This window comes from Cryptotermes secundus, unplaced genomic scaffold (assembly GCF_002891405.2).
Source record: "Cryptotermes secundus unplaced genomic scaffold, Csec_1.0 scaffold610, whole genome shotgun sequence".
Lineage (NCBI taxonomy): Eukaryota > Metazoa > Arthropoda > Insecta > Blattodea > Kalotermitidae > Cryptotermes > Cryptotermes secundus.
The window spans coordinates 194,739-212,278 of NW_019734319.1; the positions used below are offsets into that span (position 1 = coordinate 194,739).

The following is a 17,540-nucleotide window of genomic DNA, read 5'->3' on the forward strand; positions in this document are numbered from 1 at the left end:
GCTGTAAATAGATAGCGCTGTGCTAGGTGAAGTGGTGACGTCACTGTGCTGATTGCTGCTGCGCTGTGCTTCCACCTGTCTCTGGGGTCGTTTGAACGAAAGGTCACCCCACCCCCATTGCTGTAACGCCGCAGAGCTATCTGTACCCAAATAGAAACGCGGGGCTTTATACCTCGCTGAACATGAAGCATAAATGAGTTCAGAAAGCAGCGCCGAAAGCTTCCCAGGGTTGCTGTACGCCAGAAAATCCCGCGATTACAAACTGACGTGCAGAGTATATTTGCTGTTGGGATACAGTTTAACGTGAATCATTCTGTATATTTCTTGTGGTTGTTATATGGCGGTCTGTGGGGTTGGCCCCACAATCATCACAAAACATATTTACGTCCTGTCAAACTGACAGATCCATTTCACAGCCAAGATCTACATATATTTTGTAATATTTATTCATTGAGGGTGGAAGATATGGGCGGGACATGTAGTAGGCATGGTAGGGATGAAATATACGTAAAAGTAGTTTCGACGGAACACCTGGAGAAAAGAGACTTTGAAGATTTAAGCGGAGATGAGAGTGTAATATCGTGACATGCCAACGCATTTCCAGGCAACGGCTCGATAAACACACCGCGATACGCGCACGCAACAATAGAACGAATATTTATAGCTCGTTGCTAGGCAACAGTCAGCGCGCCAATGGACGTGCGAGATGGCTATCACGCGACTTGTTTTCCGTGTGGTCTGCGCTACGAAACAGTATGGGCTGTGTTTTCTGTGCGTTGTCCGTGCCGAGAGGATATGAGAGATTACGGGAATGGGAATTGACTTCAGTTGAGTTCCGAAGTTCCAAGGGAACAACAGTGTGGCCAGAAGAAGAATGAGAAGACTTAATGTGTGACATTACATGTGCTATAGTTACAGTAATCTTGAGAGTGTAAGAACTAATTGTAGTTAGACCAGTGAAGATCCAATAAAGCGATACACCAATCAAAACCCGCGTCTTAGTCACTAAAACACGTGACAATATTATGGCGGGGGCGGTAATAACCGGATTCATTTCCCCCAGAAGAAAGTCCAGCGGGGGGCTATAACGACCAACGGCACTAAACCAACCCTAGGGTTCCGTAAAAGGGCATGAAATTTATTGAGTAGCTGAGAGACAGTTAGTTTCTGTGGAGTGAGTCGATTGGCCACATGAGTTATGGACTCATGATCTACTCAAAATGCCTATAGATGTCTGGGCATGCACCGCGCCCGCCCGCAAATAACACCGCTAAACTACCTAACTGATTTCGGTTCAACTTGGCCTCACGAACTTAAGCCAAATTACGTGGGTCATTTCGATTTCAGTACCGATCACAGTGGCCCCGCGGTCTAAAGGCATGAACAGTCTGCGCCCGCTCGAACACTGTAATCGTGGGTTCGAATCCCACACGAGGCATGAATGGCTGTGTGCTTTTATTCTGTGTTCCTGTTGTTCTATGTGTAGCTAGCGGCCTGATCCTCCTTCCAAGCAGGCACACCGACTTTGTGTAGATTAAGAAACAGAAAAAGCTGCAAGGCCCCCAAGGGCTGTACAGTCATAGATACATAGATAAATTTAGATTTCAGTTCACTTTAACCGTCTAAACGCCAGTGGTTACTATTACCACCTGCTTTAACATACTAAAACTGCATTCTCCCCACAGATTCTATTTGTGTGTGCCATATGATTATCGCAATAAACAGCCACTCTTTCCCCAAACAACATTAACCGGTTGGTCTTTGTAGTGATTACGTACGTTCGTAATGTGTTTCCTGTGAGGTACGAACTAAACTTTTATATTTTATTTAGGATAAGGGCCTTAGCCTGTCTTAGTGGTTTGAACCAGGTCTGTAGCACGAGTATAGCCAAGGGTAGGAAACCCCACTTGCCTGCTCGCCCGAGGCGAGTAGTTTTTACCATCCGGTGACTAAAAATTTGCTATACGAGTAGTTGTTTAAACTGTTTTCCCCCTCGGATTTCGAATGCTGTGATTGAATTTTCGTGTTTTTACAGTGACATTATTTCGACAAATTTCTATTGGACTTTTCTTTCCGTGTTTAAGAATCCGTCTTTACTTTTCCAAAAATGAAGGCTTCACGTGCACTTGAAAATGCACAATAGAGAAGCTGGAAGCGTGGTTCACACTCCTCAACAAAGCACTGTCAGTAGTTGCTGCTCTTGCACCGTTCTGTGGCGATGGATAAACATGCGTCGCTCTTGCACGCTGGCTGTTTAAACGATTTACTAATGATGAATGGCTACCACTCGAACTGCTTCACCCACAACGTGCGACTGGCCGGTCGGTACTTGACAAGAAAGGCAGTACGCCGCATAGAGGGTGGAGGGCGCCACTTATCTGATGGTTGTACGGTGGTTGGAGTGTGGGTGGTGAAATCATGGTGATTCAGAACGAACTTTTTGTTGAATGGTATATAGGAGTAGGTAGGTTTAAGTCAAAGTCAAAGTTATGCCACGACCGACGGTCAGTCGGCCAGTCTGTCTTGGCGCAAAGTTCCATCTTGGGTCCAAGAGCAGATTTTTGTTGCTGTCAGATAGTAGACGGTTTGTTAATATGGGGCGCCCTCTCTAAAGAGAGGTTGGGTCTATCGTTTACAATTGCTGCTGGCCCTCGCCAACGCGGTCATTCTCGTGTCCGAATCCCGCAGTAAGGACGTTAACACGAAAACAGAGGACATTGTTAGAATCCGCTACCAGGCAACGACGGGTTATGACATAACAAACTTAGCGTGTGCTGTATTTGAGAAGTCTTAGTGCATGAATTAGTGAGAGATTACATGTGGTTATCATTTACAAGTTCTCAATAAATGAAATTGTCTGTTCACTAACACGTGACATATTGGTGGATCTAGGAAACGTTTTCAAGCTCCTGAGTGCTGTTACATGTTCCGTTGACAGCAAGGCAGTTCAAGGCTGGCGTTGTGTAGTTCAAGTGCATTTTATATAGGCAGGCGGCCTAGTTGTGTGGACAGCCGATTGGAAATACTTTCGAAATAAAATGTGATGGAGTACTTAGCAGTGTGAAGATTGTGAATGAATCTGGTGTAAGCAACTGAGTTCAGACGTTTGCAAGTGACGTCATATGCCTGGTACGAGGTGAAGGAAGTGAGGCCATGCAAGGCTTTACGAGGTGACGACTGGTTTAAGGCGCGTCCACATTACTCGTGCTCGTGCTCGCGCTCGCCAGGCTTGTGCTCGTCGGGAGACTCGTCTGCCTTTTACTTGTGCTTTTAAATCTTCGTCCACACTACTTCANCGGCGATTATGGATCGTTTGACGATGCTGTCATAACTACGGCCTCTTCCTATTGGATGGCTTCACACGCTACACTTTCTCAAACCTTTACTTGCACTGCGAGAATTCTATGTAGGTTGCATATTCCTTCCGCCGCAGTCTCATTGTAGTGTACGCCGAAACGTTGGAACGGCAGCAACACACAATTTAGCGAAATTGCGGAAATCGAAGTTAGACACTAGACACAGACGGCGATAACGTGGAGTTTAGAACAGTATAATTTGAGATCGAAATCCGATAATTAGCTCATGGCGTTTCGTAGCATTCTTCTCGCAAGTTTATGGCAGAGGAAAGTACCTGGACGCAGGCTGGACTACCTGGGTTCAGACTCTGGCATATCCTCTTCTTCTCCATGCCCATCACCGCTCGTATGTGTACCGAGTCCAGTACAGTTCAGTACAGTAGTTTGGGCTCGGTTCTCGAGGGCCCGTCTATCGGCTGCCATGTGCTGGCTTTCAGTTGAGGCATTTTCCCGCATTGTGTGTATGTGCGTGCGTGCGTAAGAGAGACCGGGGGGGGGGGGAGAGAGGGAGAGACGTGCGTGGGTGCTGATTTATACCCGGCATAAATAAAACTGCAGAACAGCGAAAGACTCGAATCGCAAACAGCAGACCTGAAGTACTCCCCGACGCAATCTTTCCTTAATATATAGTTATTTCACTGTATGGATCAAAGTTATCCTTGAGTGGCTGATACTACCTCGTCTAGTTAAGAAATTCTCCATGCTTTGTGGAGTTCGAAGTTCATTACCTTAATCACAAGAACCCATTACTTGCCATTGTCCTGAGCCAGATTAATTCACTCCACACACTCAGACCCTGTTCCCCAATGTTATCCGCCCATTCATAGACAGACTGTCTGTTCCCTGGAAGATAACATTTTATGTCATGTCTTCACTACGTACTACATGTCTTGCTCAACTTGATTTCATCGTCTTAAGAATATTTGTGAGTGTACAAATCATAAAGTTCTGTACTATGTATTTTCCTCCATCCTGCTGTTGCTTGCCCCTAGAGGTTCAAATCCTCTCCTGAACACCGCTCTCTGTGTTCTTCTAATTTTGTGTATTTAACCCTTCGTTCCTGGGTGAGGAAAGGATCGTCAATTGTCTGTTCCCAATGTAATCGCCATGGAAACAACATTAGTGTGCTTACACTCTGATAGATGGCCGTGAGTCTTCTTCAAAGAACAAAACGAGAAGTTGCGTTGGCTCTGTTGCTTATTTTCTTTGGCGCGGCAAGGCATTCTTGCGATTCCGCGGTAACTGTTTCTTAAACACATAGAGAGAAGTGAATGCTTGAAGTAATTAGCAGCATACCGGCGCACCTGCACAGCTGCTGTACCCAACACCGCACACTGTATACGTACTTCATTCGCCCATCGATCTACCCGATGATCTGTCAGCCCTTCGCCTGTTGCGACACACAACAACGAATACACAATGAGGGACGGTGTGTGACCGACCGTATCTGTGTTTTAGGGCCATGTGTATGTGGTGTCATGTCGTTCTCATGCCTTTGCAGTTTCCACGTACTGACACAGGTGACATATCAATCTCGGTGGAGGATATGTCGAGAAATAGTTTTCTTCCAGGTCGAATATCAGATGTTTTACGATTTGTGACCTATTTACTGACTCCCCTTCGTATCTCCAAAATCACAACTCGCCCCACTCGTTAAAACGAGTTCATACATCCTTGCGTCTGCCGTGGGCTCAGTCTCTCGAAAATGGGGGGTAGACATCGTCTACTGACCGCCAGGGCGCCTCATGTTGAGCAAGCTGCACTGTAATACACCGATACATATGGGAACGAATTCACGAGCCTATTTTGTAATGATATCCTTTTAACGTGCGCTGTCCATTCCCGTGGGCTTCTTTGCTGATCTGGAGCATGTACCTACTCCCGAAAAGCAATTTATGTCCCTTGGTACAGTACTGAGAATTATTCCAGATATTCTTTATGTTTGTTTTCGGGTAGCTAACGATAGATTTCAGTTCATATGAACTTCCAGGAATAGAGTTCGAAAAAGAGGAATCGTTTATTTAACCTTCTAATGGCCATGCGTTTAGTGACCCGTGCCGCCTACGCTGCTCGTGTTCTGTCTACCAGTACCATCTGCAGAGGACTGTGTTACCTAAATCCAGATGGCTGTGCATATATACATAAAGATTAACCCTTTAAAGACTCGAATCTGAATTAAGTTACTTTACGTCTGCGGCTTTCCGCCAATCAATTCGTCTTGGCGCCAACCCCTTGACGATCACGACCAGGGATTTTATTTATCATTTCATACTGAAAACCGCCACAACACAACATCAGTAACACTTGTAAGCAGCTCTAGAAGATACTTTGCTACATGTTTCGGCCTTCTATATGGCTATCATCAGGCAAATACATTAAAACTTTCGTTATTGAATTGCATGTTAAATATAAGTCACAGCGCTAAACTTCCAAGTACATACCGTATTTACGCATGTATAGGCCGCACATTTTTTGCCAAAAATTCAAGAGGAAAACTGGGGTGCGGCTTATATTCGAAATATTCGAAATATTCGAAATCACACTTCATTAAAAAAAAATATATATTCATAATTAGTAATACAGGGTGTAATACTCCTGAAATAATATTCCAAGAAAATTATTTTTTTCTATAATTTCTGTCTGAAAATTGTGCTGCGGCCTATACATGCGTAAATACGGTATATACAATAGTATAAAATGATATGAGTGAATACAAGTATATATCTCAATTGATGAGTTACATAGTCAAAAGTATAGTTTAAAATTGTATGCAATGGTACTTGGAAGTTGGTAGTTGCAATCGTAATGCATGTAATACTTATAAGGGCATATTAAATACAAAATGGCTGATATGGTGTTCGGAGGCCCGTTGTTATGTTGCATGTTATTGCTTAATATTTGATACTATTTGACTGGCGACTCGGTTGTGTAATTGTCTGATTTGATGGAGAGATAGATTACAATTGAAGAAAGTAGTCTTCTGGGATTTGGCACCGTGTGTATTTGGTGTCAACCGACGTTTCGGAGGAACGTCTGCTTTTACCGGTTCTCACGGTCTCTTCGCTTGCAGATTTCTTATATTTTTTCATCTACCCTGAAGATGGAGGCGATACGTTCCTCCGAAACGTCGGTTAACACCAAATATACACGGTGCCAAATCCCAGAAGACTGCTTTCTTCATAATCACCGCCGTGAAAGCCTCAAGTCTTACATAGATTACAAGTCTTTACCATTGTATATACTTGGAAGTTTAGCGCTGTGACTCATATTTTACATGCAATTCAATAACGAAAGTTTTAATGTGTTTGCCTGATGATGGCCTTATGGAAGGCCGAAACATGTAGCAAAGGTATCTTGTAGAGCTGCCTAAGAAATAATATATAGATAATAAGAATAATAAGAAATAATATATGATACACAACAGGATGCATTAATTAAAAAAAATATATTTATCAACTGAACCCTTACTGTCACAGTCCTTATGTAACTTCCTCTCTGACGAGAAGGTAGGTTTGTTTTTTTGAATATTCTTCGCCTTTTGTCAAGTGTGCGAATCGCCCCATATAGCATGTTACTGAATTGCAGTTCGAATGCCCCCAAACGCTTCATGTGAACCCCAGATACGAGGGACCAATGTACACAATAAGAAATATGTTGTGGATGAATGGTAAGTGCTCAACAAACCTATGGCGCACCCAACGTTAAAGATGAACACGGCGTGGCACCATTTCTCTTCTCCGCCCTGAGCTTTCTCGGAAGCATGTCACCAACTGCCCTCTCGTGTGTTGCGTTCTAATGAAATTAACTTTTTCACACCCACACACACAACAGACGCTTAGCAAACCACTATCACTTCCCAAGTGTTCTCTGTGTTTGTTTAGCTGTTTCTGCGTTTACAAACGCCCCACTGCAGATTGCTGACATCTGTTAGCTGACAGTGCAAATAACAAATCACAGACTAAATAGCTTTCCCATCCACACCAGATGTAATGATTATATGCCGCCGTTACTCGGTCTTCCGGATTTACTTCGACACCAGTCGAGTACACACGTCTTACGTGTATAACACTTCATATGTGACTTTGCATAGTCATTTCTTTTTCGTTTTTTGTTTTTGTGGTGGGGTGAGGCTGAGTCCACTTGGTACGTTGGCCACTAACTGGCCTATTGTACCAGCCACGGATGATAATGAGTGTGGAGCAGTCGGTGGAATGAGAATTGGCAAGGGAAACCGAAGTACTCGGACAAAAACCTGCCTGTGCCACTTTGTCCACCACAAATCCCACTTGACCTGACCTGAAATCCTGTCCGCCGCACTGAGAAATTGGCGATTAACCGCCTGAGCTATGTCACGGCCGGGAACTTATCAGAACTTCCCTCATTGGTCTTGGTACTCAGTAATTGCACACACAGAACTGTTATTTACTGCCTACCAGACTACACGGTGGCAGAATCCTGAGATGACAACACGAACCTTCACCGCTGCAAAAGCTTCCACTCTCATGACTGTTGGTTCCAGATAGGAGCCGATATCCCGACACACGCTGCGCTGCACGAGTTGAATATCTTGTTCTCTGTAAAACGTACACTTCCTCCGAGTGCCAGGCCGGTGACACGTGCGTGTGGAGCAGTGGCCTAACCATGAGAAATCTGCTCCAGCGTGCCGTTTCCGCTCACTAGGAGTCACACTTGACTGGCTACGGGCTGGACGACCGAGGGGGCGGAGTTTGAGTCCCGGTAGGGTCAAGAATGTTCTCTTATCCACGTCGTCAAGACCCAACCTCGTGTCCAGTTGGTACCGGGTGCTCTTTCCCCGGGGCATGAAGCTGACCACTCACCTCCAGCTAGTTCCGAGGTCATGAAAATGTGACCCTATACATTCTCTCCCCCATTCATCTTTATGGCTTGCTGCTTAAATAGTTAAGCAAAGAACAACTTTACCTTTTACAAGTCTCACACAAAGTTACCAGGGCCTGAACCCGAGAGAAGCTGGCATCTAACCGCCTGAACTGTGACGCGGCCAATTTATATGTACGTCGTTAAATATTAATGATACCGAGAAATGGTTCCATAAAGCTTAAAGGTCTTAATGAGATGTATATTCTGTGCCGGTGTCTCGCAGCCTGTTCGTCTGATCCACAGAGCGGCAGAACAGCAGTGATGTGCCCGTTCGTCCTTCCGTCCAACAGTCGCCTATATTGGACGTTTGCAATTATACAGTGCGTACAATCAANTTTACTAGGTGGAGAGAACCCACCCCCCGCAATACTGTAAATTCCGAACGGCATAACTGACATGCGCAGTGCTACCAACGAAAATAGCACTGCTCAATACGTCATTTAGTATCCAACACAAAACGACAAATTACAGATGGAGCTGGGTGTAAAATAAACCCAACAGTATTTTGAGGGTCAGAAAAATGAACTTGCAGGCAGGCAGGAGCTAGCAGGCGGGCAGGAAGCTGCTAGCTGAGAAACATTGCCCTGTGTTGTGTGTGTACACACAACAGAAAGGTCGTCTTAAACTACTCCACGAATTTCGATGAAATTTGATATTCATAGTGGAAATTAAGTTTGTTAGGCTGGTTTAGTTCTGTGGATTCTAAAGGGTTTTGACGATGGGCACGCGGTAGCGCAGTTAGTTGAGCCACTATGTTACAAGCTAGAAGGTCATGGGTGCGAGTCCACATGAGGTGGACTTTTTTTCAATGGACCTAATCCTTCCAGCCGCATTATGGCCCTGGGGTATACTCAGCCTATAACAAAAATGAGCACCAGGATTCTTCCTGGTGGGTAAAGTGCGGCCGGCACTTAAGGCTGACAACTTCACTGCCATCTGTGAGCTGATTGTCCAGAAAATGTAGGACCCTCAACGTCTCACAGCCCTATGGGCCTCCACGGCCCGTTACAGGGAAAGCTTTACTTTTTACTTTTACTTTATAAGTATATACTTATATTCTTGTATATAACACACAGAATTACTGGGTTTTTGAACTTTGTCCATCGTCCAGTATTCTAAAAACTAGAGAACGCAACGTTTCGGAAATTGTCTTTGTTTCCATCCTCAGGCGAAGGGGGAGGGATTGATGACGGAAACAGATCAGGTTTCCGAAGTGTTATTTCTTTTTTCAAGTTTTTAGAATACTGGACGATAGATGAAGTAAAAAAGAAACAATAATTCTGAGGATTTAGTTTTGGTTTATGTTAGTGCCCTGTTTCACAGGGTTTTGTTGGTAGTGCAGGAACGTCAAGGCCGATGAAAGCATTCTCATAACGTGCGCTTACGTTTGGACAGGCGCCCTGTTTCGGATCCAGAGGGACTGATGGTGAGCCACACTTGTAACCGTCATGTCCACTATGTTGCTGACAGGTCCTTTCAGTATATCATTTTTGTGTTGGCTCTTGTCATGTTCAGACACTCAGAACTGAGGTGGCTGTGTCATACCAAAACACACCACTCATGGTTCCCAGTGACAGGTCATTGGATAATGCCTGCCTCCCAACTCAGTCAAGGTCTCTTACAGTCACACTTCTCACCAAATGCAGTATTCCATACACTCTTAACCTCGGCAGTGGATACGTATGAGTAGTCAGCTTCATGCTCCACCAAGTTTACCCCCACATTAGAATCCTTGCAGCTGACACATCATTAATGTGCTGTATTTATAAAAACCTGACTTTTTTGCTTCTACAGTGGACCTCATAGAGAACACTCAAAGATATTATGAAATTTTCTTCATCCTCTTGCCAATATACACATAGCCATGGTGGTTAAAGCCATGTGTAACTAGAGTATTTGAGCTTGTTTGAAGTTTTAGCCAGTATATGTTCTGATATTGACAAGAAGAGTAACTGGATCCTGCATTGGGAATGGGTACTTCTGCTTGTCTTTAAACACAAAGATAAACCAAAACTTTCCAGCGGTTTCTACTCCCTTCTTATTTGTGTAGGTTGTGCAGTCAGCTTGCAGCACAATTATAGGGTGTACATTTATCTTGCTGCTCATAGCATACCAGCGTATATGCCCTGCAAATTTTAGGTATGTCTAGCAAGACCTATCAGCTTACATTTTTATATCACTTCCAAAGGGAAATATTGTTTTTTCTCTTTGATATGAAAGTTATGAAAAATTCTACACTTTGGTAAGTTTAAACCACTCCATCAAGCCCACTATCATGTTTCTGGCCATTATCCATCGCACTGTTTTTATCTAAAACACCGTCCTGTTTCTGTTTAAAAAATGCAATGTTTCAGAGACTGGATTCTGTCTCCATCTTCAGGTGAAACCTACTCATTTGGGCCCACATGATGAGCTAGTTCCTATACACATTGAAATTTTGATAAATTATTTTATAAAAGTAACGTTTTTGTGGTTCTTCACTTCTTTTAGCGAACTGAAAGCAGAAGATAAGGACCGACGATTGTTGATTGAAGTGTGGGATTGGGACCGCACATCTCGTAATGACTTCATGGGCTCACTGTCATTTGGCATCTCGGAGCTAATCAAAGCACCTGTCGAAGGCTGGTACAAGCTGCTGACTCAGGAAGAAGGGGAGTTCTACAATGTCCCGGTGCCAGAAGAAGGTGCTGACCTTGCATCACTCAAGAACCAGATGAGGGTAAGGATGTCAGTGTGCTTATGTTTCATGTTTTGTTGCTAGTCATAAACATTTGTACACTTTGCAACTGTGAATGAAGTCTCTCTCAGAATATACAAATGCTATTTTGACAGGCAAATAATTTCCAGTATATGAACATGCAGGTAAAGCAGTTTTGAAACTGTAATATCTGACAAATTATTAAGAATTGTTTAGGGATACATATAGCGAGTTTATTGTTCAATATTTCCATTCTAAATATACCCTTCAACAGAAAATCAGAAGTGTAGTCAAACAGAGTGGGGTATTTTAGAAACTGCAACATTCCCTACCGATTGAATCTTTTGATACTAAATTAATTAAGAGAACCTACTATTATATATATTCTTTCTTGGAAACCATAACTGATGGTTTCAGTTGTCAAAAATGAAAGTAGATTTATTTCTACTGACACTACCAAAGAGCAGAGAATTTTGTGGATCCCTTCCCACCATGACTCAGACTGTTGATGGAGGAGGCAGTCGCCACATACAGAAAGTGGCTGCAAGTGTTGCTGCATGTGCAGTGTTGAGCAGTAGGCATTGGGGTGATGTAGCTTGGACAGAAGCTGCAAACTTCCTGTTATGAAGTGCTACATGGCCGTTGGACCAGGACAGATTCTTTGGAATGAACTAAGCAGCCCAAAATATACATGAGACTTGGCACATGGACTGTAAGGAGTCTCTGTGGTGCAGGTTCACTGACAACTGAGTCAGATGTCATGAGAGTACACGAGATGAGATGAGACAGGTGTGACACTGAACCAGCAGCCAATTATACTTCATCATATGGAAGTGGGAGCCTAAAGCCACTTGTAGAGACATTCATACAAAAGAGTTTCTCATCAGTGGTTAAGATGTAGGATGTCACACATAATGTGCATGCCTCAACTGAGGATAAAACTGGTGATAGAAATAGAACTTTTATTGGGAAATTGACTTTTGTATTCAGTCAGTTCCCTAAAACCTCATGAAAATATTCTATGGGGTTTCAGTGCAGAAGTAGGGAGAGAAAATTGTTTTAAACCACTATCTGGGATCGAGAGTTTACTGAAATGAGAAATGATAATGGGCTTACAATAGTACATTTTGCCACATCACAAGAATCCTACTTCCAAAAGTTTGGGAGAGACTGTTAGTAAGGCTAGAAGCAAAATAAAGATGAACTTTTGTAACAGGCAAAGATCTCAGATAGGTTTGTTACTTTGGAAGGCACTATTCATAAGGTGTAAATACATACGCTTGAGTTGCAGTTTATTAAATGGCTGCAATACTTGGACCATTCATAGGTATTGCAGTTGTTGGTTCTTAGTGGGCTGGATTGAATGTTTTGAGGAAATGCATTAGAAGGAATATCAGAACTTCAGCCAAAGAGTCTTAGATTATTATGAGTTAGAGCAGCATAAGCTGTGTCTCAGAATTATTAGATGGAAGTAGGGAGACTAGGTAGTGGTCAGAGGAGAGGGGTATCTTTCAGGGTTGAGTTAGACAAAAACAGGAAAGCAAATAAATTCTCCCTTATACCCTTTGTTACCCTTTAAAATTGTTTCTGGTTTAGAAAAGGAATTTAATAACAAAGGCAGTGTTACTGTAGGAATGAAGGTCGCAGTTCAAGTGCCGGTTTTTATGGCCCACCCCTCATACTCATACTGTAGGAATAGGGCTCAGTGGGCATGTAATTAACAAGTTAATGCAATACAAAATTATAAGGCATTGAGATCTGCAGTTGGCCCTTATATGTGAACAGAAGTGACAACCGGTCTTGATGTCATTGAAAGTCTAGAAAGTGGTAAACACAGGGGCTAAGGCCTAAAAACAATATAGAACAGGCCAAACCCAGTATATAAAACATATGCTCATCTTACAGTCAGTCTGCAGTCACCAAAATGTTTGTCTAGCTGCCTCAGCAGACCTTGCCACAGCCAGAGCAGTTATCAGCCCAGAGTCCAAATCGTGAAAATCAGATGAGTGCGCTGCAGTAGCCTGGCAGCCTGGAGTAAGACTTAGTCCGTTGATAATGCAACTTAAGATGGGCTCAGATACTAGTAAGTAGGGAAGATTTGTATGGTGATAAGTGGTAGGGGAATACCTGCCCCAATGTCACTTTTTCGACCACAAATTCCATGTGGATAACGTGGGATTGAAATTGGTCCTCCTCAGTGCGAAGCTGACACCTAAGTACCTGAACTGTGGCACTGTCGGTTTCATGTAACCAAAAGCTGTCCAGAAATAAGCCACGCTCTTGTTGGCTACCAGTACTTAGAACTTACAAGCCATCATGCTTATTAAGAATTTTGATGAGGAACTAAACCCTTAACATACAAAAAGTATTATTCCTTTTAAAACAATGATGATACAAATTAGTGCAATAAAAAAGTAGTAAATCTTTGAGGAAGGTTTTTTATGTGTAAACATGTTGCCAGTTTCATGCACCATTTTGAAGCCTTGCAAGTTTTTTTTAATTCCTGTTTTATTAATCTCTTATATAAACCACAGCACATATCGGAAATGTCTATGATATGTGGAGTTCTTGGGAACACAGACGTCATGTAAATGTGTCAGAGAAGTGAATGATCATTTGACAGAACATAGTATTGTTTTCTGAAATACTTCACCTCTGTTTTATTGTCTGGCTTATTGACATCCTTCAATAGAAGTGATAACTTAATCTGAACTTAATGCATTGAAGTTATAAAATTGCTTTGTATTACAGCTGCATTTAAAATATGATGAATGAGAAAAATGGACCATGTTTAGTATAAATCTTAGCATAACTTTGTGTCACCTTATTAAGCAATGGGATATGTCTTGAAGACATCATGCTTAATTAAGTGCAGGGATATACCTTTATGGCAGGGTACCTAATTAAACACAGCTCATGCCTTTATGGAATGTTGCTTAATTGAACACTGGGATATGTTTTTATGGCATAATGCTTAATTAAGCATAAGGATGTCTTAATGGCATAGCACTTAATTAAGTGCAGGGCTAACTTCATTTTTTGAGGTTGTTTCCTCACCTACAGTTGGCTGGAATGCCAGAGTTCAGTTGTTGATTCTATTTTATGATGTGTAACAGGTACATTCAACAAACACTTCTGATTAAAATTCTTCCTTAAAAAAAAAACAGATATTAAATATTTTTAGGCCTGTGATGGGACATGAAATGAATATGGATGGACAGGGAAGAGAATAAGGGTTCATGATAAGCCATTGTTGTTCTGAGGAGACTGGAAATTAGACAAATGAAATGGAGCTACCGTTTGATTTTAGGGATCCTGTCATTGCTTTGTAGGAATAGAAATAAAATAGATTTTTAGCTTTCAGTTCTGTTTTAGATAAACCTGATGACTTGACAGTTATGATTAATAATCCTCTGTTGATATCTGTGAAGTGAATTCTTTTCTGTTTCACAGTAAAAATTAATTATGCTCCATTTTGTAATATCAAATAGCTGGAAGATATGTATTTCTGCCAGTCATGTAATTATTCTGGCTAGATATTTGCTACAAGCTGGCAGGATAAACATTTGTTACACGCATTCATCATGTAATTTGCAAATGCAGTAAACTGGCAAATGACACTGTTTGATGCTCATTTGCCAGCAACTGTGACATTACCTTCATCCATAACCTGATGTTTCCCATTGTCTGCATTACAGTGTGTAAACATAACTATCTGAACTACCATCATTAATCTTACATCTAAATGTACATTTAACAGCTTCTGTTAACTGATTTGCAGTAATGCATGAATGTGAAGGGTGAGTCTGACCAGGGCTGGAGTTATGAGCAGTTTGTACCTCTTTGTTAATGGTTGCATAAACTTCACACATTAGCATCAACTGCTTACATTTCAGAGGTGCAGTGCACAGCTCCATTTGCCCGCACAGGACACCTTAACATTTGGCTCTTAATTTAATATGCTTCTAATGCCAATTACTGACTCTCTGAGGGAATGGGAAGTTCAGCTTATTGTGAAGTAAAATTAATTTACTGTCATTCTCTCACAAAACATTACACATAAGAAAACGAATATAACTTGAATATTAATCATATTCATTTTGGACTTTTTCTTAAATTGTACAAAAAAGAGGTGTTAATCGTATGAAATGGAAATCTGTTAACTCTAGTGCTTATTATAATTTTTCTCTTCTTTGAAGAAAATATCTTTTCAAGTTTAGAGAAGCAATACTCTGAATGTACAAGTATTCCCTGTGGTCGGGACTCCAGAAATATTTTTATTGTTATGGTACGTGAATTAATAGTGACCTGTGGTTTGTTTTGAACCTTGGTCTGAAAAATCAGTACCTCACTGTATTAACAGTTAATAAGGAAAATTATTCATTATCTTGTGTAAGGTGCAGAAAGTATTGTAAGCAATGTATTAGTGCTGTGAAGTTAATGCTGCATTTTGCAGTATCTCTTTGAGATTCCTGTACACATATTTGGCTTATATAAATTGTAGAATTATTGGTCAGTGTATTTCATTAAGTGTCTGATGCATTTTAGTTGCATTTCTTATTTTCTGGAGCTCTGGTCTGAAGTTTTGATATCTGTTAACATTTTTGAAAATGAAAGTAACAGAGATTGTTAACAGTGTTAGGCATGACTTCATGAAGAGTCTGGGTTTTCATTCATAATTGAAAATGTACTTATGAAGAACTGTTATAATGGTTGTGGGGCTAGTACATGCTCAGAGAGTCAGTAGAAATAACAGGCCTGCTAATTTCACTTGGGGTGGCAGTCTTCACTGTGTGACTTCGTGCAGTGACTGTGGCTAGTAATTTCTGTTAATTACAGTGCCAGATTCTATGGTACTCATATGTTATTTATCACATGCAGATAGACCAGTTCATAACTAATGCAAGCTAGCCCTATACTGTGTTTCAATTGCGGCACACTGACAGAGAGCTGCAAAGCTAAAGTAAATATATGTATATATCCATTTCAGCCTTCTTCATTTTTGTTTCATAGTGAATGGATCTTTATAAATGTGAAAAAACAACTAAATCTTGTAGTGAACTCTGTTAAGATGGTACAGGTTGTGATAAGACATTCATCACTGGTAACTAAAGTGTTCACACCAAATGAGTGTACATAGCAATAATTCTCTAGACATGTATTGAGGAGATGCTTGGTTTTAGTCTCACCTAGGACACTGGCTGTTCCGACTGAGGTTTTCTGTGGCTTTCCTCAGCCCCTCCAGGCAAATTCCATTATAACACCTTGATCAGACCACAACCTCCTCCTTCAAAATCCTTTGTAATTCACAATTCATTTGTTATCCTACCATTCAACACCATATAATGCAGCTACTGACAGTGCTGTAAAATAACTTCCCACTCCCCAAAATTTGTCTTTTTAAGATATTGTCATGTGTTAGTGGCTAGACTGGAGCTTGGTGTGGTAACTCGATTTATTGAACATGGAGCTCCAAACATCTGAGATATGGCACCATCTGGTTTGGTCGATAACTACCAGCTTTTCAGAGGAACGTGCTGCCCTTTATCTTTGTGGCAGAGGAAAATGTTTGTATCTACTGGAGTATGTAATGTCGCATCAGAGAAGATTCAAAATCATATTACTCACTATCATGAGAACCTGATATCTCACAAATATTCCATTATGCTGTCACATATCAGGGGTTTGCGTGACTAATAAGATGGGTTTTGGATTTGATGATCGAATTTATTGGACCTTAATACAACTGGTCACAACAGTTCACAAATCACAATCTGACATGCATTCATCTTCTTTGACTGGACACTGCACTGAACTATTCTGACTTCCAACTGAACTGTACTGAACTGAACTCTGTTGTTCTCCATTGTACTCCCATGTACTCCTTTGCACTCCCTCAGTTTCCATTCTCATTTGATTCTGTTCTGTACTACCTATATAGTCTCAAGGCAGACCAATAGAAAACACCTCTTCCGCTGTTGTATTTACAGTGCTATTACATCACAACGGAAGTTATCTAATTCATTGCTACTGGAATGTGTTTATCGAGTAGTTCCCTAGCAATGGGTCTACATGTCACAATACCTTATAGTTGCAATCAGAATTGGTAGAATAGCTGGAGGAGTGTAAAATGATACAGTGTATTTCTGCCACTAATGTATTCATTGCTTCTGCAGAGGTGGCGTAACGTCAGCAGAAGCACTTTAAGAGTGTCTCCTCTAAGAGCTTCAGCTGAAGTTCCAGACTTCAAAACAGGATATATCTGTGACTGTACCTTGCGGCTGAGTGATCAGCAATCCTTCTTCATGTTCAGAAGGTCCTGACTTGCATTATTGGTCTGGAGACCAGCAGTACTTATGAGATCTTCCATGGTTTTCCTTGCTGTCATCAGGCATGTGGCAGCATAGTGTCTTATATTAGGCATAGTCATGCCCTTCCACATTCATTCCACTTCATTCTCTGATCATCCAATCTTTTGATGTTGTATAATGTGAGTGACTGAAATCATTGTTAAATGAATAAAAAATAAGAACAAGATGTGTCTGTGATACTTTGAATGAGAGATATAATTAAGTTGAAATCAGTTT

The 17,540-nt window shown here is 41.6% G+C and overlaps 1 protein-coding gene across 5 annotated transcripts in view; it reads left to right on the top strand.

Annotated features, from left to right (window-relative positions):
- The window catches only part of LOC111868595 (protein kinase C, brain isozyme), a 150,134-nt gene that overhangs the window by 108,816 nt on the left and 23,778 nt on the right, over positions 1–17,540 (top strand). For all 5 annotated transcript variants that reach the window (XM_023859379.2, XM_023859381.2, XM_023859380.2 and 2 more), the window contains one exon: positions 10,746–10,974. In XM_023859379.2, coding sequence (XP_023715147.1) covers positions 10,746–10,974 — 229 coding nt within the window. The remainder of the gene's footprint in view (positions 1–10,745; positions 10,975–17,540) is intronic.